At 39.9% G+C, this 20,894-nt stretch overlaps 1 protein-coding gene across 2 annotated transcripts in view; it reads left to right on the forward strand.

The window, feature by feature from the left end:
* Window positions 1-16,274: 16,274 nt before the first annotated feature.
* LOC122671496 overlaps window positions 16,275-20,894 on the forward strand; it is a 51,748-nt gene continuing 47,128 nt past the window's right edge. For both annotated transcript variants that reach the window (XM_043868742.1, XM_043868743.1), the window contains exon 1: window positions 16,275-16,957. In XM_043868742.1, coding sequence (XP_043724677.1) covers window positions 16,703-16,957 — 255 coding nt within the window. In that variant the 5' untranslated portion in view covers window positions 16,275-16,702. The remainder of the gene's footprint in view (window positions 16,958-20,894) is intronic.

Consider the following 20,894-nt stretch of genomic DNA (forward strand, 5'->3'; position numbering starts at 1 on the left):
CATGGACTTCGTTACTAGTCTACCTCGAACACCTAGGGGTGTTGACATCATCTGGGTCATGGTGGAACGGTTAACCAAAATGGCCCATTTCATTCCTATAAAAGTCACCTGCTCGATGGACAAACTGGCCCGGTTATATGTTGAAAATGTGGTTCGCTTGCATGGAGTCCCTGTTAGCATCATTTCCGATAGAGATCCCAAGTTTACTTCTAAGTTTTGGGGTGGCTTCCAGAAGGCCATGGGCACACTGCTATACTTTAGTACAGTTTTCCACCCTCAGACAGACGAACAGTCAAAAAGGACTATATAAACCTTGGAAGATATGCTTCGAGCATGTGCCATTGACATGTAAAGCAACTAGGATGAGCACATCTCGCTCGTCAAGTTTGCTTACAACAATCGTTTCCAAGCCACAATTGGTATGGCACTATTCGAGGCTCAGTATGGGAAGAAATGTCGGACGTCGTTGTATTGGGATGAAGTTGGTGAACGTCGTATTCTGGGTCCTGAGCTGATCCAGGCAACCGTGAGAAGGTGGACCTGATTCGGGAGCGAATCAAGGCAGTCCACTCCAGGCAGAAAGGTTATGCGGACCTGAGGCGGAAGGACTTAGAGTTTGTCGTCGGCGACAAGGTTTTCCTCAAGGTGTCACCCACCAAAGGGGTGATGCGTTTCAGCAAGAAGGGTAAATTGAGCCCACGGTTTATCGGTCCGTATGAGATTTTGGCTAGAGTCGGGCTGGTGGCATATTGGTTGGCTCTCCCTCCATCTTTAGAAGGCGTGCAAGATGTATTCCACGGGTCCATGCTGTAGATATACGTTCACAACCCGTGTCATATTCTGACACATGAACCATCGGAGTTCGCAACTGATATGTCCTACAAAGAGCAACCCAAGAAGATTTTGGACAGCAAGATTGTTTACCTTCGTAACCGTCCTATCTTCTATGTGAAGATAAAGTGGTGTAATCACACAGAAGAAGAAGCATCTTAGGAAGCCAAAGTGGAAATGCGGGCGAAGTACCCCTCTCTTTTCGAGTTACAAGGTATACCAAATTTTGGGGACGAAATTTCTTGTAAGGTTGGGGGAATGTCCACACCTAAGATCATATTATAATAATGTTATTCTTAAGCCACGTAGATGGAGCTGGCATCTATGTTGGTGAGCTGATCGCAATGGTGGTCAAGCCAAGTTATACGGTTTTTGACCAGTTCACAGACATGGCAGTTGAGGAAAGATTTTTTAATCGGGATTGGGGGAAATTTGTAGATGAAGACTTCATGGACTACCCTCCAAGCACTAGTCCCAAGAGTGAGGAGTACAGAAGAGAGCCTCCAGTGTCCTGTCACATTGACAGGACGAGCCTTGGTGAAGTGAATGTCGAAGTAAGGAAACTCTTCGAGATTCTGGAAATCAATCCTTGATGGGGCAAAGGAACTATTCTTGGGTATATTCTGAACTTGTTTACGCGGTTACTTATTTCCTTTGTAACCCTCGAAAGGTAGGCCAAAGCTCGGGGTCTATTGCCTTAGGTTTACCCTATTTCTGTAGGACTGGACCCTGAGTAGGACTCACAGGGGTGATTCTACGATTGCGTTAAGCTCAATTTTGGGTAAAGTGCTATGGGACCCACTTGTCCCATGTCTCGAATTTCGTCTTGGTGTCCCAAACATGGTGGGCCCCACCCTCTTTTTTTTTATATTTTTGTGTTGGGCCTTTAAGTGTCCTAGGGACCTACTTGAGACCAAAAAATGGATTTTGGGGTCATTAGGTTAAACCATACATGCCCTTAACTAAAGCCACTATAAATAGGGGTTATGACCATTTAGTGGTCATAACTTCTCAAACCTATCTAAATCGTGGAAGTAAAGAGAGGAAGGAGGAAAGAGAAGGAAGAAATTGGAGGAATTCTAGGGCTCGTGGAGCTCAAGCCTAGCTGTCTTGCTGTCTTGGCTCAGGTAGATCCTTGAGTCTCTCTCTCTGTCTTCTTTATTTCTTTTGGGTTTGGGGAAAGAGCTGTTCAGGTTGGGGGTTTTGACCTAGGAACCCAAGGATGTTTATGGAATTGGTATCCTACCATCTTGGGGACTTGAAGCTCACCTGTAAGACCTCTCTTCACCTATTATTGGAATATATTTCTTAGATCTAGGGTTCTTGATGGAGAAACCCTAGATTTGGATCATTTGAAAGAATTTACTCCTTGAACCCTACAACCCCATGATAAGGGTAGGGTATTATGACCCTAGGTAACTTAAAGACATTTTTCCCAAGTCTTGATGGACTGAAACCCAAGTGAAATCCAGTTGGGAAGCTCAAACATTGGGAATTTTGGATTCAGTAAAGAGGTGGACCTAGTGGTGGACTCAGACCAGAAACCACCATAAGAGTCCACCCCTAGTCTGTTTACAGGTGGACCCAGTGGTGGACTCAGACCAGAAACTACCATAAGAGTCCACCCCTAATCTGTTTACAGGTGGACCCTGTGGTGGACTCAGGCCTGAAACCACAACAAGAGTCCATGCTTCCCTGTTTGCAGGTGGACCCAGACCAGGATCCACCCAAGAGTTCGGTCCTGTGTTTTTGGAGTATTTTGTTTGGGTTGGACCTAGGCACTGTGCCTCTACTCAAGAGTCCACCTGAACTCTATTATCCTACCTTAAAGCTTAACCTTTGAGACCCCTCCTACCTTACCTAACTTGCTTTGTCACGCTTTCTTAGGCAATATTACTCGTACGGTGAGGTTTACTTTACGTTGATCGACAACGAACCCTAATAAACAGATCGTGAACTAATAGGTGAGTGAGGTTGGGAGTTGACTTGATTTTTGGGAGTATTTACATATATTGTGTATGATTTGAATGCCAATTAGCATGTATCCTTCATAATTGCATATTTATAAATATGATTTGTGGATACGATAGTGATGTGAATTGTGTAGTTATGGTGGATCTATTAGAAATGCTTGGTTGGGATACGGTGTTAGATATGCCGACATTGGATCCCTATGAAATGTTATTCCTTGTCTGTCATGTGCCGTGTCATGCTAGTACCCAGGTACTAGATGGTATGGGACGTCAATGTGCCTGGAATACCTCTCGATACGATAGCTTCATGTAGTGTTATTGCGGTTAGGATTTTTGATCCCCTTGTTACGACTCTTACCAACAGGGGTTTAGGTGTTGGGTAATCGAGGCTCCCTGTGTGCCTGAGGAGTGATTCGAGGTCAGGTTTGGGATGACCATTGGTTATCGGGGTTTGCCTCCAGGTGGCGAGTGGCTTCTACTGGCGTGAGCCCAATTATAACAATTGAGGTCACATTTCGGTGATAAGATAAGTGATCTGCGATGTTACCCGAATTATTGCAGTAGCAAGTACCTAGTGACTGAGACGTGCCTGCTAGGTAGATAATTGGTTAATGATTTCATGCATCATGGACTATATGTTATTGCTTGTGTGTTCCCCATCCCCTCGCTAGGCTCAGTGGAGCTTATCCCCTTTGTGTACACCTTTTTAGATATGGCTGCAGATGATGGATTTATGGCGAACTTGGAGGTTCTCTCAGCTGAGTATGATTTTGTGGGCGTGGAGGACCCAGAGCCGTTGACAGGGGAACACGGCGACGGGTGTCCATGTGATGACTGGGCCTATGGGGCATTTTGATTCAGAGACCTACTTCTGTTTCTTTTGAGTTTATACCATGCATTGTATAAACTATGTTTTAATAGTTATGTAATGGTCATTTGAATTATCACTGGATTACTGTATAATCTAACACTAGGTAGATGAATGTTATGTAACTATTACTTAAACACTTCCGCAGTTCTGATTTACCTTGGAAATGTAATATTCCTTTGTTTCCATTTGCTAGTATATTTGTGATGATTATATTAGCTTCTGACTGTGATTCAATACACTGCAAATTGAGATCCTGGTGGTGTGGGGTGACACGTGTCGTCCTAATCACCCCCCCTCTTATTGTATTTTATTCCTTTTAGGGATGGGGGCGGAACACCGACTTTGGTTCTCTTGAACCTCAGTCATTGTTGAACGAAAGAATACGTTCACATTATGTAGTGACAAGACCCTCTCAGGTGTTGAGGAAAAGTCCTCATACTTTAACTCCATCATCTATCAAAGATGACACAATTGTTTTGACAAATAAACTGAATTATACTAACTCTTGTTGAAGATGTGTAGATAAGAGCATGACACCAAGTGAGGGGGAGCACTCAACACAAGAGATTGATGCTCAAAGCAATTTGAACCTTTGTCCTATCTATCAGACAAGTTTTGAAGACAAAGATTATGACAAGTTAGAGGAACTCACTTTGAAGACATTCATGTAAAGAAGTAAAGTTTAAGACTTGAAGAAGATTGAAGACTTAGAATTATACTATGTTGTAAAATCATATTTAAAGTCGAAATTGATGTAATGCACGCACATACACACGCATACATTCATATAGAATGACTTTAGGAGGTTAAAATTAACCCAATTCATGTGACCAAACTCTTTTAGAAACCCCCAAGTTAGTTTAACAAAGGACTTAACTTATTTCAATAGAAATTAGCTAATCCGGCATACTGGATCATAAAACAGCATTACCAGATCAGTTGTGGTCTCAGGAAAATGCCTACAGTAGCCTTCCAGCATACGTCGAATTGTGATCTAGCATATCGGATCAAGATTTGTTTTGTTTTACCCTAAACCGGCATACCGGATCATGATCCAGTATACTGGATCATGTTATAACCATTGGAAACATGACCGTTGAAATAAAGGCTATTTTAAGAAGTTTGGTGAACCGGCATAATGGATTAGAAACCGGTATATAGGATTATGTCTGTCCAATGAATCCGACCTTAAGATAGATTCCTAATTAGTTTGAGCTGCCTAGCTTATAAATAGGCACTTGTTTAAGCTCTAATTACTACTAATCACTATCATTAAGAGCCTTCATTAAAAACTCCAATTGCAAAAGCCTCAAGTGAGCATTCAAGCCTTTATTCAAGTAAACTCTCTCACAAGCTCCTTCACTTCACTTAGCATTAAGCTTCAAGTTAAAAGGTAACATACATTACTAAGGTTGAGGTAAGTCCTTCTTTAGTACCCTTTATTTAAATGGTAGTTTCAGTCCTCTTGCTCGGAATCAAGAGTAGTTTCAGTCTTCGCTTATGCCACTTCTATTCCCCCTTCTGACCCCTCCGATTCTAATGTCGTCCTACCCCTTCCCATCCATGATTCCTCATCCCACGAAGCTCTATTGCCCACGGCTTATGCCCCACCCACGACTGTTATACCCAATCCTACCCCACCCACAAGGCGCTCTCCATCACCTCCTCTTGCTCTTTCCATACCCTCTACTACCGTGGTGCCACCACACCCTCCCTCCACACGCACACGCCTACCTCCTACCCGCTTAAAAGACTACTACTGCGGTCATGTGCCCCCATCCTCGGCTCCCTCTTCGGCATGTGTGTCATCTCCATCAGGTTCTCTCTATCCCCTCTCTAATTTTTTATCTTATCAACCATTTTCCATTGCCCATCGTGCATTTCTTTGTTCTATTTCTAATGACCAGGAACTGACTTCCTTCACCATGGCCAACAAAGATCCAAAGTGGAAAGAGGCAATGGCAACTGAAGTAAAGGCTTTAGAACACAACAAAACCTGGACCATCACCACCTTACCCCCTGGTAAGAAACCAATTGAATGCAAATGGGTTTATAAGATCAAGCGCCATTTGGACGGGTCTATTGAGTGCTACAAAGCACGCCTTGTCGCCAAGGGTTTCACGTAGACCGAAGGACTTCATTATAATGAAACATTTGCCCCTGTAGCCAAACACATCACCGTGCGATGCCTTCTCTCAATTATGATTGTCCGTAATTGGCCGTTACACCAAATGGACATCAACAACGCCTTCCTGCATGGTGATTTGGCCGAAGAAGTTTACATGAATATTCCTCCAGGTTTTGCCAAACAGGGGGAGCATCGGGTTTGCCGCCTGCGCAAGTCCTTGTATGGGCTCAAATAGGCATCGCGGAATTGGTTTGAGAAGTTATCTGCTGCTCTTACTCAAGCTGGTTACACACAGTCAAAGGCCGATTACTCCTTATTTACCCATTGTAGCTCTGCCTCCTTCACGGCTCTACTCGTCTATGTCGACGACATTATCATCAATGGCAATGACCCTGTCTCCCTCACATTGTTAAAGAAGTATTTCCATTCCAAATTTCAAATTAAGGATCTTGGACCTTTGAAATTTTTTCTCGGAATCGAGGTCGCCCAGGCAAAGCAAGGGATCCATCTTTCTCAAAGGAAGTACACTCTTGACATTCTTGTTGATGTTGGTTTACTTGGCAGCAAACCATGTACTTTCCCAATGGATACCAACCTCAAGCTCACTCCGAACGATGGTACCTTACTCACAGACCCTGCCATTTATCGTCGTCTTGTTGGAAGATTATTATATTTAACTATAATCCGACCAGATATTACATATTCGGTTACGGTTCTCAGTCAGTTCATGAGAGCCCCGCGTGACCCGCATTGGCAGGTGGCCCTACATGTTGTTCACTACATCAAATCATGCCCTAGGACTGGCATTTTATTATCATCATCCAGTGACCTATGCCTCCAAGCTTATTGTGATGCCGATTGGGGTTCTTGCCCTACCACACGTCGCTCCATCACTGGATATTGTACATTCCTTGGAAACAATCTGGTTTCTTGGAAGTCCAAGAAATAACAAACAGTATCGCGTTCCTCTGCTGAGGCAGAATATTGTGCCATGGTATCGGCTTCTTGCGAGATCACTTGGCTCCAATCTCTTCTTCCAGATCTCCACGTCCCTTCCCATCTGGCGACACTCTATTGTGATAACCAAGCGGCCTTGCACATTGCTTCTAATCCCGTGTTCCACGAGCGCACGAAGCATATCGAGATGGATTATCATCTCATACGGGATAAAATCCAATCTAGCACTCTATCCACGGCACACGTCCCGTCCAAGTTGCAACTTGTCGATGTTCTCACAAAAGCTTTGGGTTATTCTGATTTCCAAGCTTTGACTCGCAAGTTGGTTTGTGACTTACACTCTCCAGCTTGAGGGGGAGTATTAGAAGATATTCTTCTTCTCCAAGCTGTTGATTCCCTTAACTGTACATTCTATTTTTATCCTCATCTCTTTGCTGTAGATAAGATTGTAATTAAATAGGAAGATTGTAATTGATCCAATTAAGATCAATCACCTACTGTCAAGGAGATTGTGTCTCCCTCCTCATGTATATAAATACCATACAATATGATCAATAATATCATCCAATTATTCACCAATTTACACATCTCCTGGAGGATTTGTGAAGCTACACTTTGATAAGATCCTTATTGGGTAATCCCCGCCCAATAAGGATCATAGGTTGCCGTTAGGAGGATCATGGGTTTTTCTCAGGTCCCATTGAAGAAGACAAATGATCTAGGCTGAACCTTATCTCTTCGCATCAGATTGGATTTTGTTATCAAGAAGACCTCTCTCATATACTGGAAGGAGATTCCTCAAATGTATTGAATGGGGTTCAAAGTACAGAGGAGAAGGGCTATAGAGGTGTTAGCACATCATTAGGCACATTAGGCATCTTGCTTACCTAGTGTATTCGGTGTTCCATTGAAGGCGAAGATCTCCCAATGGTGTGACAGCCCTCTTAGCAGAACAAGATTTAATCAGGGCCAATGTCCATTCAATATTCAAATTGGATCTTGTTGAAGCACCAGAACTGTTTCTATTAAAGTGCCTTCCAAATGCATTTTTATCTCTTTTATGATTCAGAAACACTTCTTACGCCCTACTAAACTCATTTTTACTCTCGTAGAAGTTCTCCTCGAGAAAAGAAATACAAAAAAGCACTATCAGCTCAGAAACACTCCCATGGAGCAGAAGTATTGTAAAACAACGACAGACTTCTAAACAATTACAGCTTCCCCCTCAACTATTAGGGTTGCATTTGTTGCACTTTTTGGGTGAAAACAAAATTATTTTTTTTAACAATAAACAGAGCTCTAAAAAATATTTGTTATATGTCAAACACAATTGTTGACTTCTTGGCGAAAGATGCTGCAAAACAAGTTTTATTGTGATGAACTTGCCTTTGATGCATCTTGCAGACCTAGATATCGATTTATAGCTAGCATTAGGAGATCCTACTGATGGCATTGCCAAAGGTGAGAGTATCCTAAATTGTTTTGTCTTTTGTATCCATCTAGGTATGCCTGGACGTTAAATTTTATACTTTTTTTCATTCTTTTAATAAAATCTGATCTTCTAGCAAAAAAAAATATTTTTTATATGTTAAAAAGAAAGTAACTTAGCATTTTATAGAAAAACAGTTATACTCTTGCATGCACATGCGAGGGTTAGCTTTGAAATTATGATCTTCTTGCATGGGAAAATCGGCAACGACAAATTTTCTCTCACATGAATCATACATCATATGAAGGGTAGTTTCGAAATTATGACAAACAATTTTTCTCCACATGGCGCATGGAAAATGGCACAGACACCTCCCACTTCCACAAAGAACAAAAAACTGCTTTGTAAAAGCAGTTAGAAACAACATATGTTTTTTGAGATTTTTCTGGTTCAAAAATTGTTCTTTTATTTCTTGAGCAAATGTCTGTATTTGTTTTTAAGGGGGGAAAAAAAAAGCCCTACCAAACACAACTTCTATAAGTAACCCAAACTAGACATTTGTATTTATAACCACTTTTCTACTTAAAACCTCCACAGCTGGGCCTTCCTCTTTTGAATAAAGACCCATGGGTCCTTTGTGCTCTCACAAGAAGTGCAGTGGGACATCAATCATTGGGACTTCTGGGATCTTCCAATTTATTAGAAAAAACCATGGAATAAGAAATTTCTCCCTCCCGACTTGAAATGATCTGCATAGACATCAACCATGATAAATTTTGGATTCATGTGCATTTTAAGAATAAAATATGGAGTACCCCCCCCCCCCCCCAAAAAAAAAGAAAAAGAGGATATGCATAGAGCCATAGAATTGTGTAATATAGATTCAAAAACTCCAGGAAGAAAACTATAAAACAATAAGAAAATATCCACTTAAAAGGAAAACCTAAATTAGAATGATAAAAAAGAAACTTGCTAATGTTTATTTTTGGTGTGGTTAGTCATATATAGTAAACCAAAAAAAATTAAAAAAATTAACACAAACAAAATTACACATGAGCAAGGTGTTGGGTATCAGTATTGGTCAGCATATCAGTGATTTTAAGAGACGTATCAGAAAGACGCAAAAAAATGCATGGAAATGTTACAGAAAGGTGTAAACTATTGTTTTGAAGGATAATACACTTAAACAAACAACAATTAGGTCTGACCATAGGAGGTTAGGTGGTCAAACCCAATATCTGACATGTGGCCGATCATTTAGGCCAAAATTTTGTGTATAGGTTAATGTAAGGCTGAATCACAAAGGACCTAGCCCAAGGTAGGATCTTCTTGAACAAAGTTTAATGCTGGTTTGGTCTTCAAAACTAGGCAACAATTGATGAACTTGTAGCAGATATTCCTTAATTGATCGCAAAACTTGTAGCAGATCACACAATGAAAAAAAAAAAAAAAAAAAGGAAAAATAGAAGATAGGATAGAAGAAGGATAGTTTGGATTGTGCCACTCACTCTCTCTCGGGTTTCTCACCCACGGCCTCTCACCATAACTGCATCTCACAGAGTTCCAACTACATGGTTGTTAAAACAACTCTTTTTTTCTTCCATTTAAATCGTTGGGGGCAATAGGGGCCCCTCTACTTTATTTATAATCAACTCATCAATGGTTACAAAATGGTTAAATTCCAGAAATGTTCATTTAAAATAAAAATAAAAATTGTTTAGAATGAAATATATTTTTTTATGTTAAATATTGCACAAAATGTACAATCAAAGGTTTTATGAATCGGGATTAAATAGGCTAAATCAATATCTAGCTGTATCGACATTACAATATGATCAAATTTCAGACAATCATATTTAATCATCATAGTACAATAAAATAATCTATCAAGTTCCACACAAAAAAAAAGTATTCTATAAAAAATAATAGACATATGTCACCTAACACAACCTGACACAAATTACAATTATGCGAAAACAATTAGATTTCAATTAATTTTGTTAGTTCAATTATCAACCCATAATTATATTTTAAAAAATGTTATGCAATCCAAATAAATATTTAATTATACATACCATCATATCACTCTAGCCTCACTATACTGAATATTGTGGTTTGTCGTATATATCATCATCAGCGTCATCATCATCCCTTCATAGTGATAAGTCGTGCTATTGGTATGCTACTGACTCCCCCGATTGTTGTCTCCAATAAGTAGACTCCAACTATTACTTCCCCACTACTATTCCCACACGACGTATGGCTTAGCCATGAGAAATAAACATGGTGTGGTGTATAGATAGGATGAGGTGAAGTTGATGAGAGTTTTCGTCGGTGCAAAAGTCCACCCATCACACATGATAGTAATACCCTTTTTGAGCCAAAGTGGCTGTATTGATTGAATGTAATTCTTGAGGTCCGACTCCTCAAGTGATAGGTATTGATGCTGAATTTATCAAGGCTTAAGGACCTCCACCTTCTCATCCTCTGCATAAACATCAAGGAGGTTTTGTAGTGGATGACCTTTATTTGAATTGAAAGATATTGCGTTAATCAGGTAACCTCAGCTTCGAAGTCTGAACTTTTTCGATCTTCTTCTAAGGAGACTTCTTACACCTTAACCAGGGGTTTAAAAATCCGTAAAAATCCAGAATCGTATTCCAGATAGGTCTGATGAGAAATTGGTCGGAATCAACCAAAACATGCCCTAACCCTAGTGTTCATTCAAAGATCGGCCCAGTCAGGCTTCTGAAAGTTCAACTTCACCATCGTTGTTTCCCCTTTCATGGTTTTTCTTGCATGATGTAGTACCTCCGCCCCTGTGGCGTGAACCGTCTCCGCCACAATGGCGTGTCCCCTTCCCTTGCTTTATCTTCTTGCCTGAAATACCAACTCCAACCCATCGTTTCCCCTTTTGTATTAGGCCTCCATAATCATTTTTTTTTGTTCAGAAACTTGTATTTCCAGAACCAGCGATGGGATTTTCTTTAGGGCTTTCCAGGTTTTTGGCCTTTTGGAAATCTCAAATTCTCTTCTTCTTCACCTTCTGTATCACTTGCCTATTCGAAAAGATCTGATTTCCTTTCATTTCCCCTTCTCTTTCTCTTCCTTCTCTCACCCACCTCTTTATGATCTCGGCCTTCTCAGTTTTCCAGCTTTCCCTCGCCTCTGCTTAGATCTACTCAGATCTGGGCTTCTCATGTCGAAACCTAGTAGGTATCCCTCGATTTTATAGATAGTGCCGCTCAATGAGATCTCAACTGAGTTTTTTGTGAAGAGAGCATAAATCCGAGACTCCCACAAGGAGAAACGACAGTAGATACACCCCCATCCCATATTGCTCCACCTACCACTGCTTCCACACCATTTTTGCCCTGCTCCCACCATGGAGGCCCACAACCTAGTTTGCGACATCACTTGGAGAGGCATCGGCGCCTTCACCTCCGTTTCTGCCACTGGCTCTGGTAGGATTATAGATATGCACAAAAAGGAGACAATGCATAGTGGGCCCTTTCTGTGGGTGATTAGGGTTTTTGGTCATCGTCGGCCAAAAATTGTAATTTTTGTGCTCCAAGGATATGTATCAATGTCAGGGCTCTTTGTCAAGGGTGGTTTTTCTTTTTCCTTTTTTCGTGTGTTTGTAGGTGTTGCCGACCCAGGTGCTTGTGGCACCAAGGTTAACGTCGGCTCTGATGCTCCAACCATCAGTCATGGATTGTTTGACACATTTGGGGCCCCTTTTATTGGCAAGTATGTGCACGTGCTTCAAATTAACAATGGCTACAGCCTGTTATCTAGGGAAGTGGTAGTGACCCAACCCCTAGTCTGGATGACCCAGTCAATGGCATGTGCGACCGGGTCTATTTCTACTCCTTGGTTTTGGATACCATATATCCATACATTGTGCTTATCATGCTCTCTAACTGTTTTATGTATTTCATTTTCTTTTGTTTGGCGTTGGGTGTGCATGAATGAATAGCCTTGCTTTCTACCAAAAAAAAAAAGAAAGAGAAAGGTATTGCGTTAGAGGTTAAAAACCTCATAAAGCCCTTACTACCCTATCTACGCTCCTCCTCATCAATACCTTTCACAAATTCATAAATCTACAATCTAGTACTTCCAAGTTTATAGTCACCTGATTTCATGGTTCGATCAACTGCAGCCTCCCTCCTAAGGTTAGCCTTCTCCTTCACCTGCTCAAATGGACCCTTACCACCTCTTACTGGACCTACTAGCTTGTAATTTGAGGTAGTACCAATTGATCCAATTCAGTAGCCATAAATCTCTATATCGTCTCATTGGCTTTAGAGTGGATTTGCTACAATGCATAGCCTCCTCCATTTGGCCATCAACATCCATGTGCAAAAGGGCAGTCTCGAGCCTCCAAATACACCTAAACAGTTTCGGTATTGATTCTATCGTATCCTTAAAGTTCCCTGTGGTAAGGGTCCCAGTAAGTACCTCAATCTTCCAATAGGGTTTGGCATAACAAAGGGACAGTTGTTTCGTGATATCTCAAATAAGGCTATTAAACGTTTTCAATAGTTGGAAGGACCTCTTGTTATATCATGCCGATAAAGAAATCATGTTAAAATCAGTAGCCTTCTCTCTTGCTAATTATGCGAGCTCCCACTTTAAACTATGGGCATCTCACCATAATTAATGAGGAAGGCAACGTATCGTTTCTTATGGGGAGATGATTCAGATAATGATAAGAGTCACTGGATTTTGTGGCAGTGAATATGTCATTCGAAAGAGAAGGGTGGACTAGGATTTCGCGATCCAACTCTTTACAATAAAACCTTTTTTTATCCAAGATGGCATGGTGTCTCTGGAAGGAATTTGGGTCTATGTGGGCAAAGTTTACTAAGTGCATTTACTACCATTACTGTGATTTTCTCGATGCCAAGTTGAACTCTAATCCATGACGTGTATGGAAAAGCATTATAGAGGGAGCAATGTTATCAAGATGAGGTTGCGGCAAGTAGAGATAAGGGATAAAATCCACATATACAACAATGCTTGGGTGCCCTCTTTACCCAACTTTTGTTCATAGTTTCCTCCATTGCAAAATTATCCTCTTCAATGTGTGTCTGAGTTTATCAATCAAGAAAATAGAATGTGGAGTATGATTCTTCTATATTTTTTTTTCATCCTACAAATAAAGAAACTAAATGTCTATTGGGCCATGATCGCAGTTCCAACCGACCATCCTTGATTCTAGTCTAGTTTGAGAGGAAAATGTCTCATTCGTTCCAGAAGTTGTAGATAAATGGAAGGCTTAAAAATCAAAACTACGAAGACATGATCTACTAAAAAATGAATGGGTAAGCAGTGGTTCAAGTCAAGCCCAGTCTGGTGCTGTCGTATTACGTAAAGGGCCAAAGAGGGGACTAGTTCAAGGCCATAATCTACGAAATCAATAAAAGCTTATCCTGGTTGGCCTTACTCAAATAGGGGCGAAATGAGATTCTTTATTTGCTAGATAAACTCCATTGCTAGGCCCACCTGTATATAGGCTCATACAAAGAGAAGACCCAATGGCAGATTCATTTCCAGAGTCAGATCGAGTGGAATCTATCCTGGATACGGGGAGCATCAAAGAATGGAGTTTCTTTATGTTAGAAGTGTCTATCATCTATTATATAACCATGGGACTTTGAAGACCATGACAAAACCATCAACAACGACACATCATGCTTGAACTGAAGTTCCCACAATGGTTTGGAAGAGGATTTGGAACTGCCATACGCTCACTAAGATTCACACACGCAGTGTGGCTTAGCTGTAGCCTTTCATTTAGAATCCTAGATAATGAGACTCTTAAGCTCCATTATCCTAGATACTGAGGCTCTTAAGCTCCATTGGTGGATCTTGGACATGAGTTCCTTCACCACTAACGGTAAAGAGATTTTTAAGGAAAACATCTTCCTTATGCTCTTATATATGTTGGTACATTTGACTTGAACTGAAGTTATTCTAGCTGCATTGGGAGCATGTAATGATTTTTTAGGGAATCAACCTATAACTGTGCCTCAACCATTTTCCTTACACAACAACGTGGAGAGTAATGCTTGGTGTTCACCCTAGTCTGGTTTCCTTAAACACAAGTGTGATGCTTCTTTGTCCGTGGATAAGAGACGTAGTGGACTGGGACATATCATGTTGCAGTCTCTAACCCAATCTCATTTACTGATATCTTGTTGGGGGAAGCAATGGCCATTCACGAAGATTTGTTAGAAACCATTTTCGAAGGAACATACAAGCTGTTTATTGAAGGGGAAAACCAGGAAATCATGTCGTGTTTACAATTTATGGACAAGCTTCCAATTGTTCAAATCCGTCCTATAATCGATGATATCCGCCATCTTTGTGCTTATTTTGATCATTGTAAGTTTCAATACATTTCAAGGGCTACTAACTGTAGTAGATTCCTTTTCTAGAAGGGTCCTTTTCGTTGCTAGTAGGAAAATTTGGCATAGTTCCGAATTCCGATCCATGTTTAATGGAGCAGCGCACTAATTTTTATGGGAGTGTTTCTAGTCTATCTTTTTTTTTTTCCCAGTAATAGTTTCTAGCCTATTTGAATAGATGTCTTTTGACCCCCCAAAAGGAACAGAGATTCGATTTTATTCTACATTTTGCAAAGTAAGAAAAGGGAAAAAGAAGGTTACCAAGTTGTGTGACCACAACACCAGTGCGAGGCCAATGAGACTTCGTGCATAGGCATCCAATAGGGGTGGATTCATGAGGATAGGGTGGTCGTTTCATCCTCCCTGTGTTTGGGCGTAGGGGCCACACAACCTAGCAACGATCCCCCGGACGTAAGGAAAAAATGGTTAAAAACCACTAATAAGTATAGACACATAATTCACCCCTCCCCCCTCCAAAAAAGAGTATAGATCTTTCGAAATTATGACTAAAACTATGGAATAAATGTTAGGTCATATGATTGAACTAGGGTTCCAAAAAATTAGATGCGGAAATTTTCATCCTTATATGTAGTGATAAACACTTTATTTTTTATTTCATAAAAAGAGTAAAAAAGAGCATGAATATGTAGATTGACATATTCTTGTGAGAATCATTGTAACTCTAATGTATAAACTATGAAAATATATAGAAAGAAAAATAGAGGGTAAGGGAGAGATGAAGGTGGAGGGTGAGATATATATTATTTGGGAAAAAAATCTTTGTCCGGGAGTGTGGCCTACACCAACACTCCCATGAGTCTATTTCTCTTCTCCCCATTTGAAAAGACACCTCTACCTCCTTATTTTAAGGAGAGAGATAGACACATGGGAGTGCTGGTGTAGGCCACACTCCCGTACAGAAAATTGCTTCCCATATTATTTATATTATTTGTACCTAATGCACGAGGCTCTCGCCACTATGGGGTCTGAGGAGGGGATATTGTACTATCTGTAATCACATGCATTGAAACGGAATAATCCTCTTCTCTATGGGTTCACAAATAAGCCCCTTAAAGGTTTCTATATTAAAAATACCCTTATTAATTAGTGTGGGATTCCACTTGGCGCATGCGGTTACCATTGTGAGAGAATCCAATGTAAACTCCAAAGTTTAAATTAGGGAAATATATAGAAAGATAAACAGAGTGTGGGGGGAGAGAGAAAGGGGAAGAGGATATTGTACAAAGAAAATTTTCATGCGACACTTGCAACAGGGATTTTCTTGTTGCCGGTAATCACATGCGTCCAAATGGAATAATCCCCTTCATGTATAGGTTTGCAAATAACCCCCTTAAACTTTCGTATTTTTTAAAATACTCCTGTAGTCTTGTTAGTCAAAGCGAGTTTCCACTTGGCGCATGCGGTTAGCCGGTTACGGTTTCAGGCTTCAGCAGGGAAATTTTGTCTGATATGTACGAGAGAGAGCGAGAGCGAGCGAGCGAGCCAACGTGGGACATGAGCACCCAAGGTGTGGACATGGGCGCAGTAATTAAACCAGGGTCAATTTTCTTTAAATTTTTTTTTTTTGTTTTCACTGTGTATACAGTATTGGCACTTTGGCAGATTATCAACAGAGAGGGGAGAGCGAGAGAGACAGAGAGAGAGACAGAGCGAGCTTCGTTTCGTTCTGTGTAAGCGTTTCGAAAACAAGAGTCTTTTAACGATTCTGAAAGCACCTTTGGTCGCCTCAAAACCATCCGAGTAGCTGGTTTACCCAAATTTCAAAGCCAAAATTTCTAGAAGTCTCAAAATTATTCGTGTCGATTCGTGTCTGCAACCTATATCTATTTAATTCCTTACCGTCAAAAGACCAAATGTTTTTCCTGAAAACAACCCGTTATCAATCGTTTTCTGGTTCTATCGTATATGTTTCTGATAAACTCTGATGCGTGATTCATCTAATCGTTTTATTTATTAACTTCCCAATGTGTGTGCTTCGATTTTGTGCCCCGGCGGTGACGAAAACCATCGCAGGGCCATTGAGTTTGTGATGATTTCTGGGTTTTCGTCGGACGATTTGTAGTTTTCACTTTTGATTGCATGGGTGATCTTGAAGTTTGGTCGCTACAGCCACACGGCGTCTTAAACGAAGAGGGCTCCTGTCTCTCCTCTTTGTCTGCTTCTTCGTCATGTAACCCAGACCCATTGTCAATTAGTGAAGCAAATTGGATAAAAGCCGAGCAGACGACCAATGGGATTATATGCCGGATTCAGCCCACTGTGGTATCTGAGCAGAGGAGGAAAGCAGTAATTGATTATATACAGAGACTGATTAGAAATTACCTTGGAAGTGAGGTGAGATTCCTTTCTACCTTTTTTTGTTGATATTTTTCTGGATAATAATGTTTAATTTATGGTTCTTAATCACTATTATTTCCAAGAAGTATAGTAGCCGTTTAGTATGATTCGGGTTATTGTTTCTGTATTTGTTTAATTTTATTTTCCGCTCTTTATTTCTCTTGATAGGTTTTTAATCACACTGCATTTTACCGTTCATACTTTTCATAAGCTCGAGCTTTGTGGGTTATGGATTTTTTCTTCTTCTTCTTTTAAATAAAGGAGGAACTTATGTTGGAAATTGGAATATGCATACACTTACCTTATTAAGAAAAGTACACTCATACATAGGCATTAATATTTTCATTTGGATGCCGAGAGAAACATCTCAGCTTCTACTATTTGCAAGATATACTCTATTATCAATCCTGTTTAGAGTTTACTGTGGACTCCAGTTAATTGGTTACACATCTAGTAGTTCAAATGGCACAGTAATAGCATAGTAGGAGAGAGTGAAGATGTCTACCATGTCTCTTTGATAAGGTTGGAAATATCACCCCACACATCATAACATTCTCTCATTTTCCTTTGGTATGACAGGTTAAGATGAATAAGATGCTGTGTTGGACATGTAGACAATTAAATGTTACAAGTTTTTTTGGGGATATCAAATGTACACTATTTTGCACACTCACAAATACATGTTTATAATTGTATGTGCTGGAACTTAGTATGGATCGTGGAGGATGATTTTTAATACTTTGGGATTGTATTTGTGGATTTCTGTAGGTGATTTTGGTTTTTTACAATTGTGATTTAAACAGAGTTGTATGGGAAAACAGGATCTATGTAGCTGATCCCATTTAGTTGGGATGTAGTTGTGTTTGAGGTGATTTTGGATTTAAAATGGACCTTTATATTATTCTTAAACTTGTATGCTGCAACATTATTAAGAACTGAAATCCCCAATTGGAAAGTCCAGTGAAGCCATTTTGTTCTTGGATCGCAATACCTAAAACAAATCATATGATCTTTGCTATGGATACTCATGCTATGCTAATCTGCTATAGTTTCTTTTGCAATGAAAAGATGGTAAAGTAGAAATTAATATTGCTGGTTCTATATGCAATGAGAAAGAAAATATTGAGGTTTATTAACTCTATTCTGACCATAATAAGGTATACCTGAAATATTTGCCTTGTCAACATGAGAATTGTTATACCCTTTCTGGGTCCCCGAATCAGGATTGCCCCATTGCTTATAGCCTCCCAGAACTGATTCATCAGGTCATTAGAGCTAAATTCATTTGCATGAAGGGGATGAATGATATGAATTGATGTGGTGATCTTCCTCAGGGGATAATTCCACGATCTTTGGTTTTGTTAATTGTGTTTCATTTTATCTTGATGAAAATTTCATGAGATTGCTCAATGTTTCACAAAATTTGCTGCTTTGGAAAACTAGAAGGAAAAACTTTTGGCAACAATTATAGCTCCTCTTGAAGGCTACTTTCATGTATAGGATCAGTTCTCATTGGTTGGGGTTGTTCATTTAGTGAGGTTTTTTTTTGGTGTGTGTGTGTGTTTAGAGGGCGTACTTTGGTTACAATTGTTGGATTTTTTCTTGCCCTAGGATTACTCCACCCCCTATTGCGGCTCTAGGGCATGCAGTCAAAATGGTGGTAATTTCAACCAGAAAACTGAAAGTCTCTTGCTTTGACCTGTAAAATCCTGAAGTCGAAGGTATTGTGCATGTTGATGCAGAGCATGATGAAATGCTGTATGCCTCCATTTCTGGTCTGTTGCAATCTATAGGGTCGTGATGTTTGGTCGAAGAGCATCTTTAATAATTGAAAAAGAAGGGGGAGGGGTTGTTTGGAATTAGTATGTTCTTCCTGTAGGCAATGGTATAGGTGCGACCATGAGTCCAAGATCATGTTTCCTCTTCATGCCATTCCATGTAATAGGCATGTACTAGTTGAGTAGTTTTTTTTTTTTTGACAAATAGCACTTTATGTGCAAGAAGAGAGAGTAGTAGTGCAACAGAAGAGCCTTCCAAATGGGAAAGTACTGGAAAATATCCCACCCGTAAAGAAAATACTGGAAAAACTTACGAAGGGATACCATTCCCAAAAATGGTCTCTACCAAAGTACCCCCCTTTTGCCAAGTCAATGCCAATTCATTAACACTTTTTGGCACTTTCATATTTTCCTCTGATGTTCATTGAGTATCTTTTGGTCCAATCAATATAGTTAATCTTTATTTTCACCTATTTCAAGCCCTTAGCATTCTTTCCCCCCTGTTTGATAAGTAAAAAAATGTTATCAGGTTAGAATCCCAAGAGAAAACAGTCTTACTACTTGTGCATGTATGTTCGTGATGGCCTGTGCTGGTGATGGTCTATTTAGTACAGCAATGAATCCCAGCTTGAAGAGAAACCGTTCTTCTCTATCCAAACTAGTTCTTTTAGTTTAGCCCATGATCAATCAGATGATTCAGATCTGATGGATCTGATTGGTCTGCGGGTAATAGACCCACTGAATGAGAGAGATCCTGATCTGACGGCTAGATATGGGCCAGATTGATCTCTGATCAAATGGTCAAATTTTGAGAGAATTATCATTAGATCTGAATAAATAATTTCCAGAATAAGATCAGTCATAAAATAGTCAGGTATTTTAATTTGGTGAGGTGCAATGGAGGAGAGGAAGAAGGGGATCAATGGGTGTTATGGAGGAGATAAAATAGGGAAGAAGCAACCTAAGATTTAGGATAAGTAAATTTAGCAATCGATGAGAAGAAAAAAAGGAAGATAAGAAATAAGAGGAAAAAAAGGGAGAGGAGAGAGAAAATCCAGCCTTCTTAGATAACAAATAAAAAGAATAAATATTTTCATTCAACTAACTCCTTAAAATTTTTTTTTTCGGGGGGGGGGGGGGAGTGGTTACATATTTATAAACTATTAATATTTTTAAATTGACTCTTACAAGGACTCCTTATCACTCTCTTACTCCTAGTAAAAACCAAAATTAATAAACTCTTACTAGCGTAGTATAACTAACAATAGGACTCTTCACTTCTCTAATAACAAAATATTTTTATCCAACTACTAAATGAAAACTCCAAACATATTACGTCGAGCTAAAAGAAGACCTCAATAGATGGAACCCACGAAACATCCTACGCCCATACTAATCTCCCCCCTTTACAGCTGTAAAATAAAAACTACATAAATACCCCTGTTTACAAAATTATTCTCCACATACATAAGAACAGATCTAGACCGTCCACTGGGTTTCCGAAGATGCTCCTGCATTAATCCCTCTATGTTAGAAAAGATGTCCTTAATTCTTATATTGAAGGGTAATCGTCACCTTACGATTAGCACCCTTTGTGTTGATCCAATGCTTCACGCTAACAAAATCAGTAACGATCAGCTTCATCACGTTAAAGATTTGTGGAGGTAGAAGGAAGTCAACGGTCTTGATCTTTTTGAATTATGTTTCCTCAATTGGAATCATCTTGATGATCATCGAGTTCTTTTGCGTTGGATCCTCTTGCTACTCCTGTAAAATTGGCTGAAACTAGTCCTCGATTTTGTGCTTTCCTCTTTACCCTCTTCAAGTTGTTTCATACTATGCCGAGTAATTTTGCAATTCTTCCACAAATTTAATCATGAGATGGATCGATTGTTTATCCATGATCAAGGTTTGGCTCGATACCAAGCTGAGGCAGTTCTGATGAATTTGATTGGCCCACGAGTAATGGGCCCACTAAATGGGAAGAGATTCCTATCTGATGGCTAGATATGGACCAGATCTGATCTCAGATCAAACGTTCAAATTTTGAGAGAATTATCTTTAAATTTGAATTAGTAATTTATAGAATAAAATCAGTCATAAATAGTCTAATATTCGAATTTGATGAGGTAGTATGGAGGAGAGGAAAAAGGGGA

This window comes from Telopea speciosissima, chromosome 8 (genome assembly GCF_018873765.1).
Source record: "Telopea speciosissima isolate NSW1024214 ecotype Mountain lineage chromosome 8, Tspe_v1, whole genome shotgun sequence".
Taxonomy (NCBI): domain Eukaryota; kingdom Viridiplantae; phylum Streptophyta; class Magnoliopsida; order Proteales; family Proteaceae; genus Telopea; species Telopea speciosissima.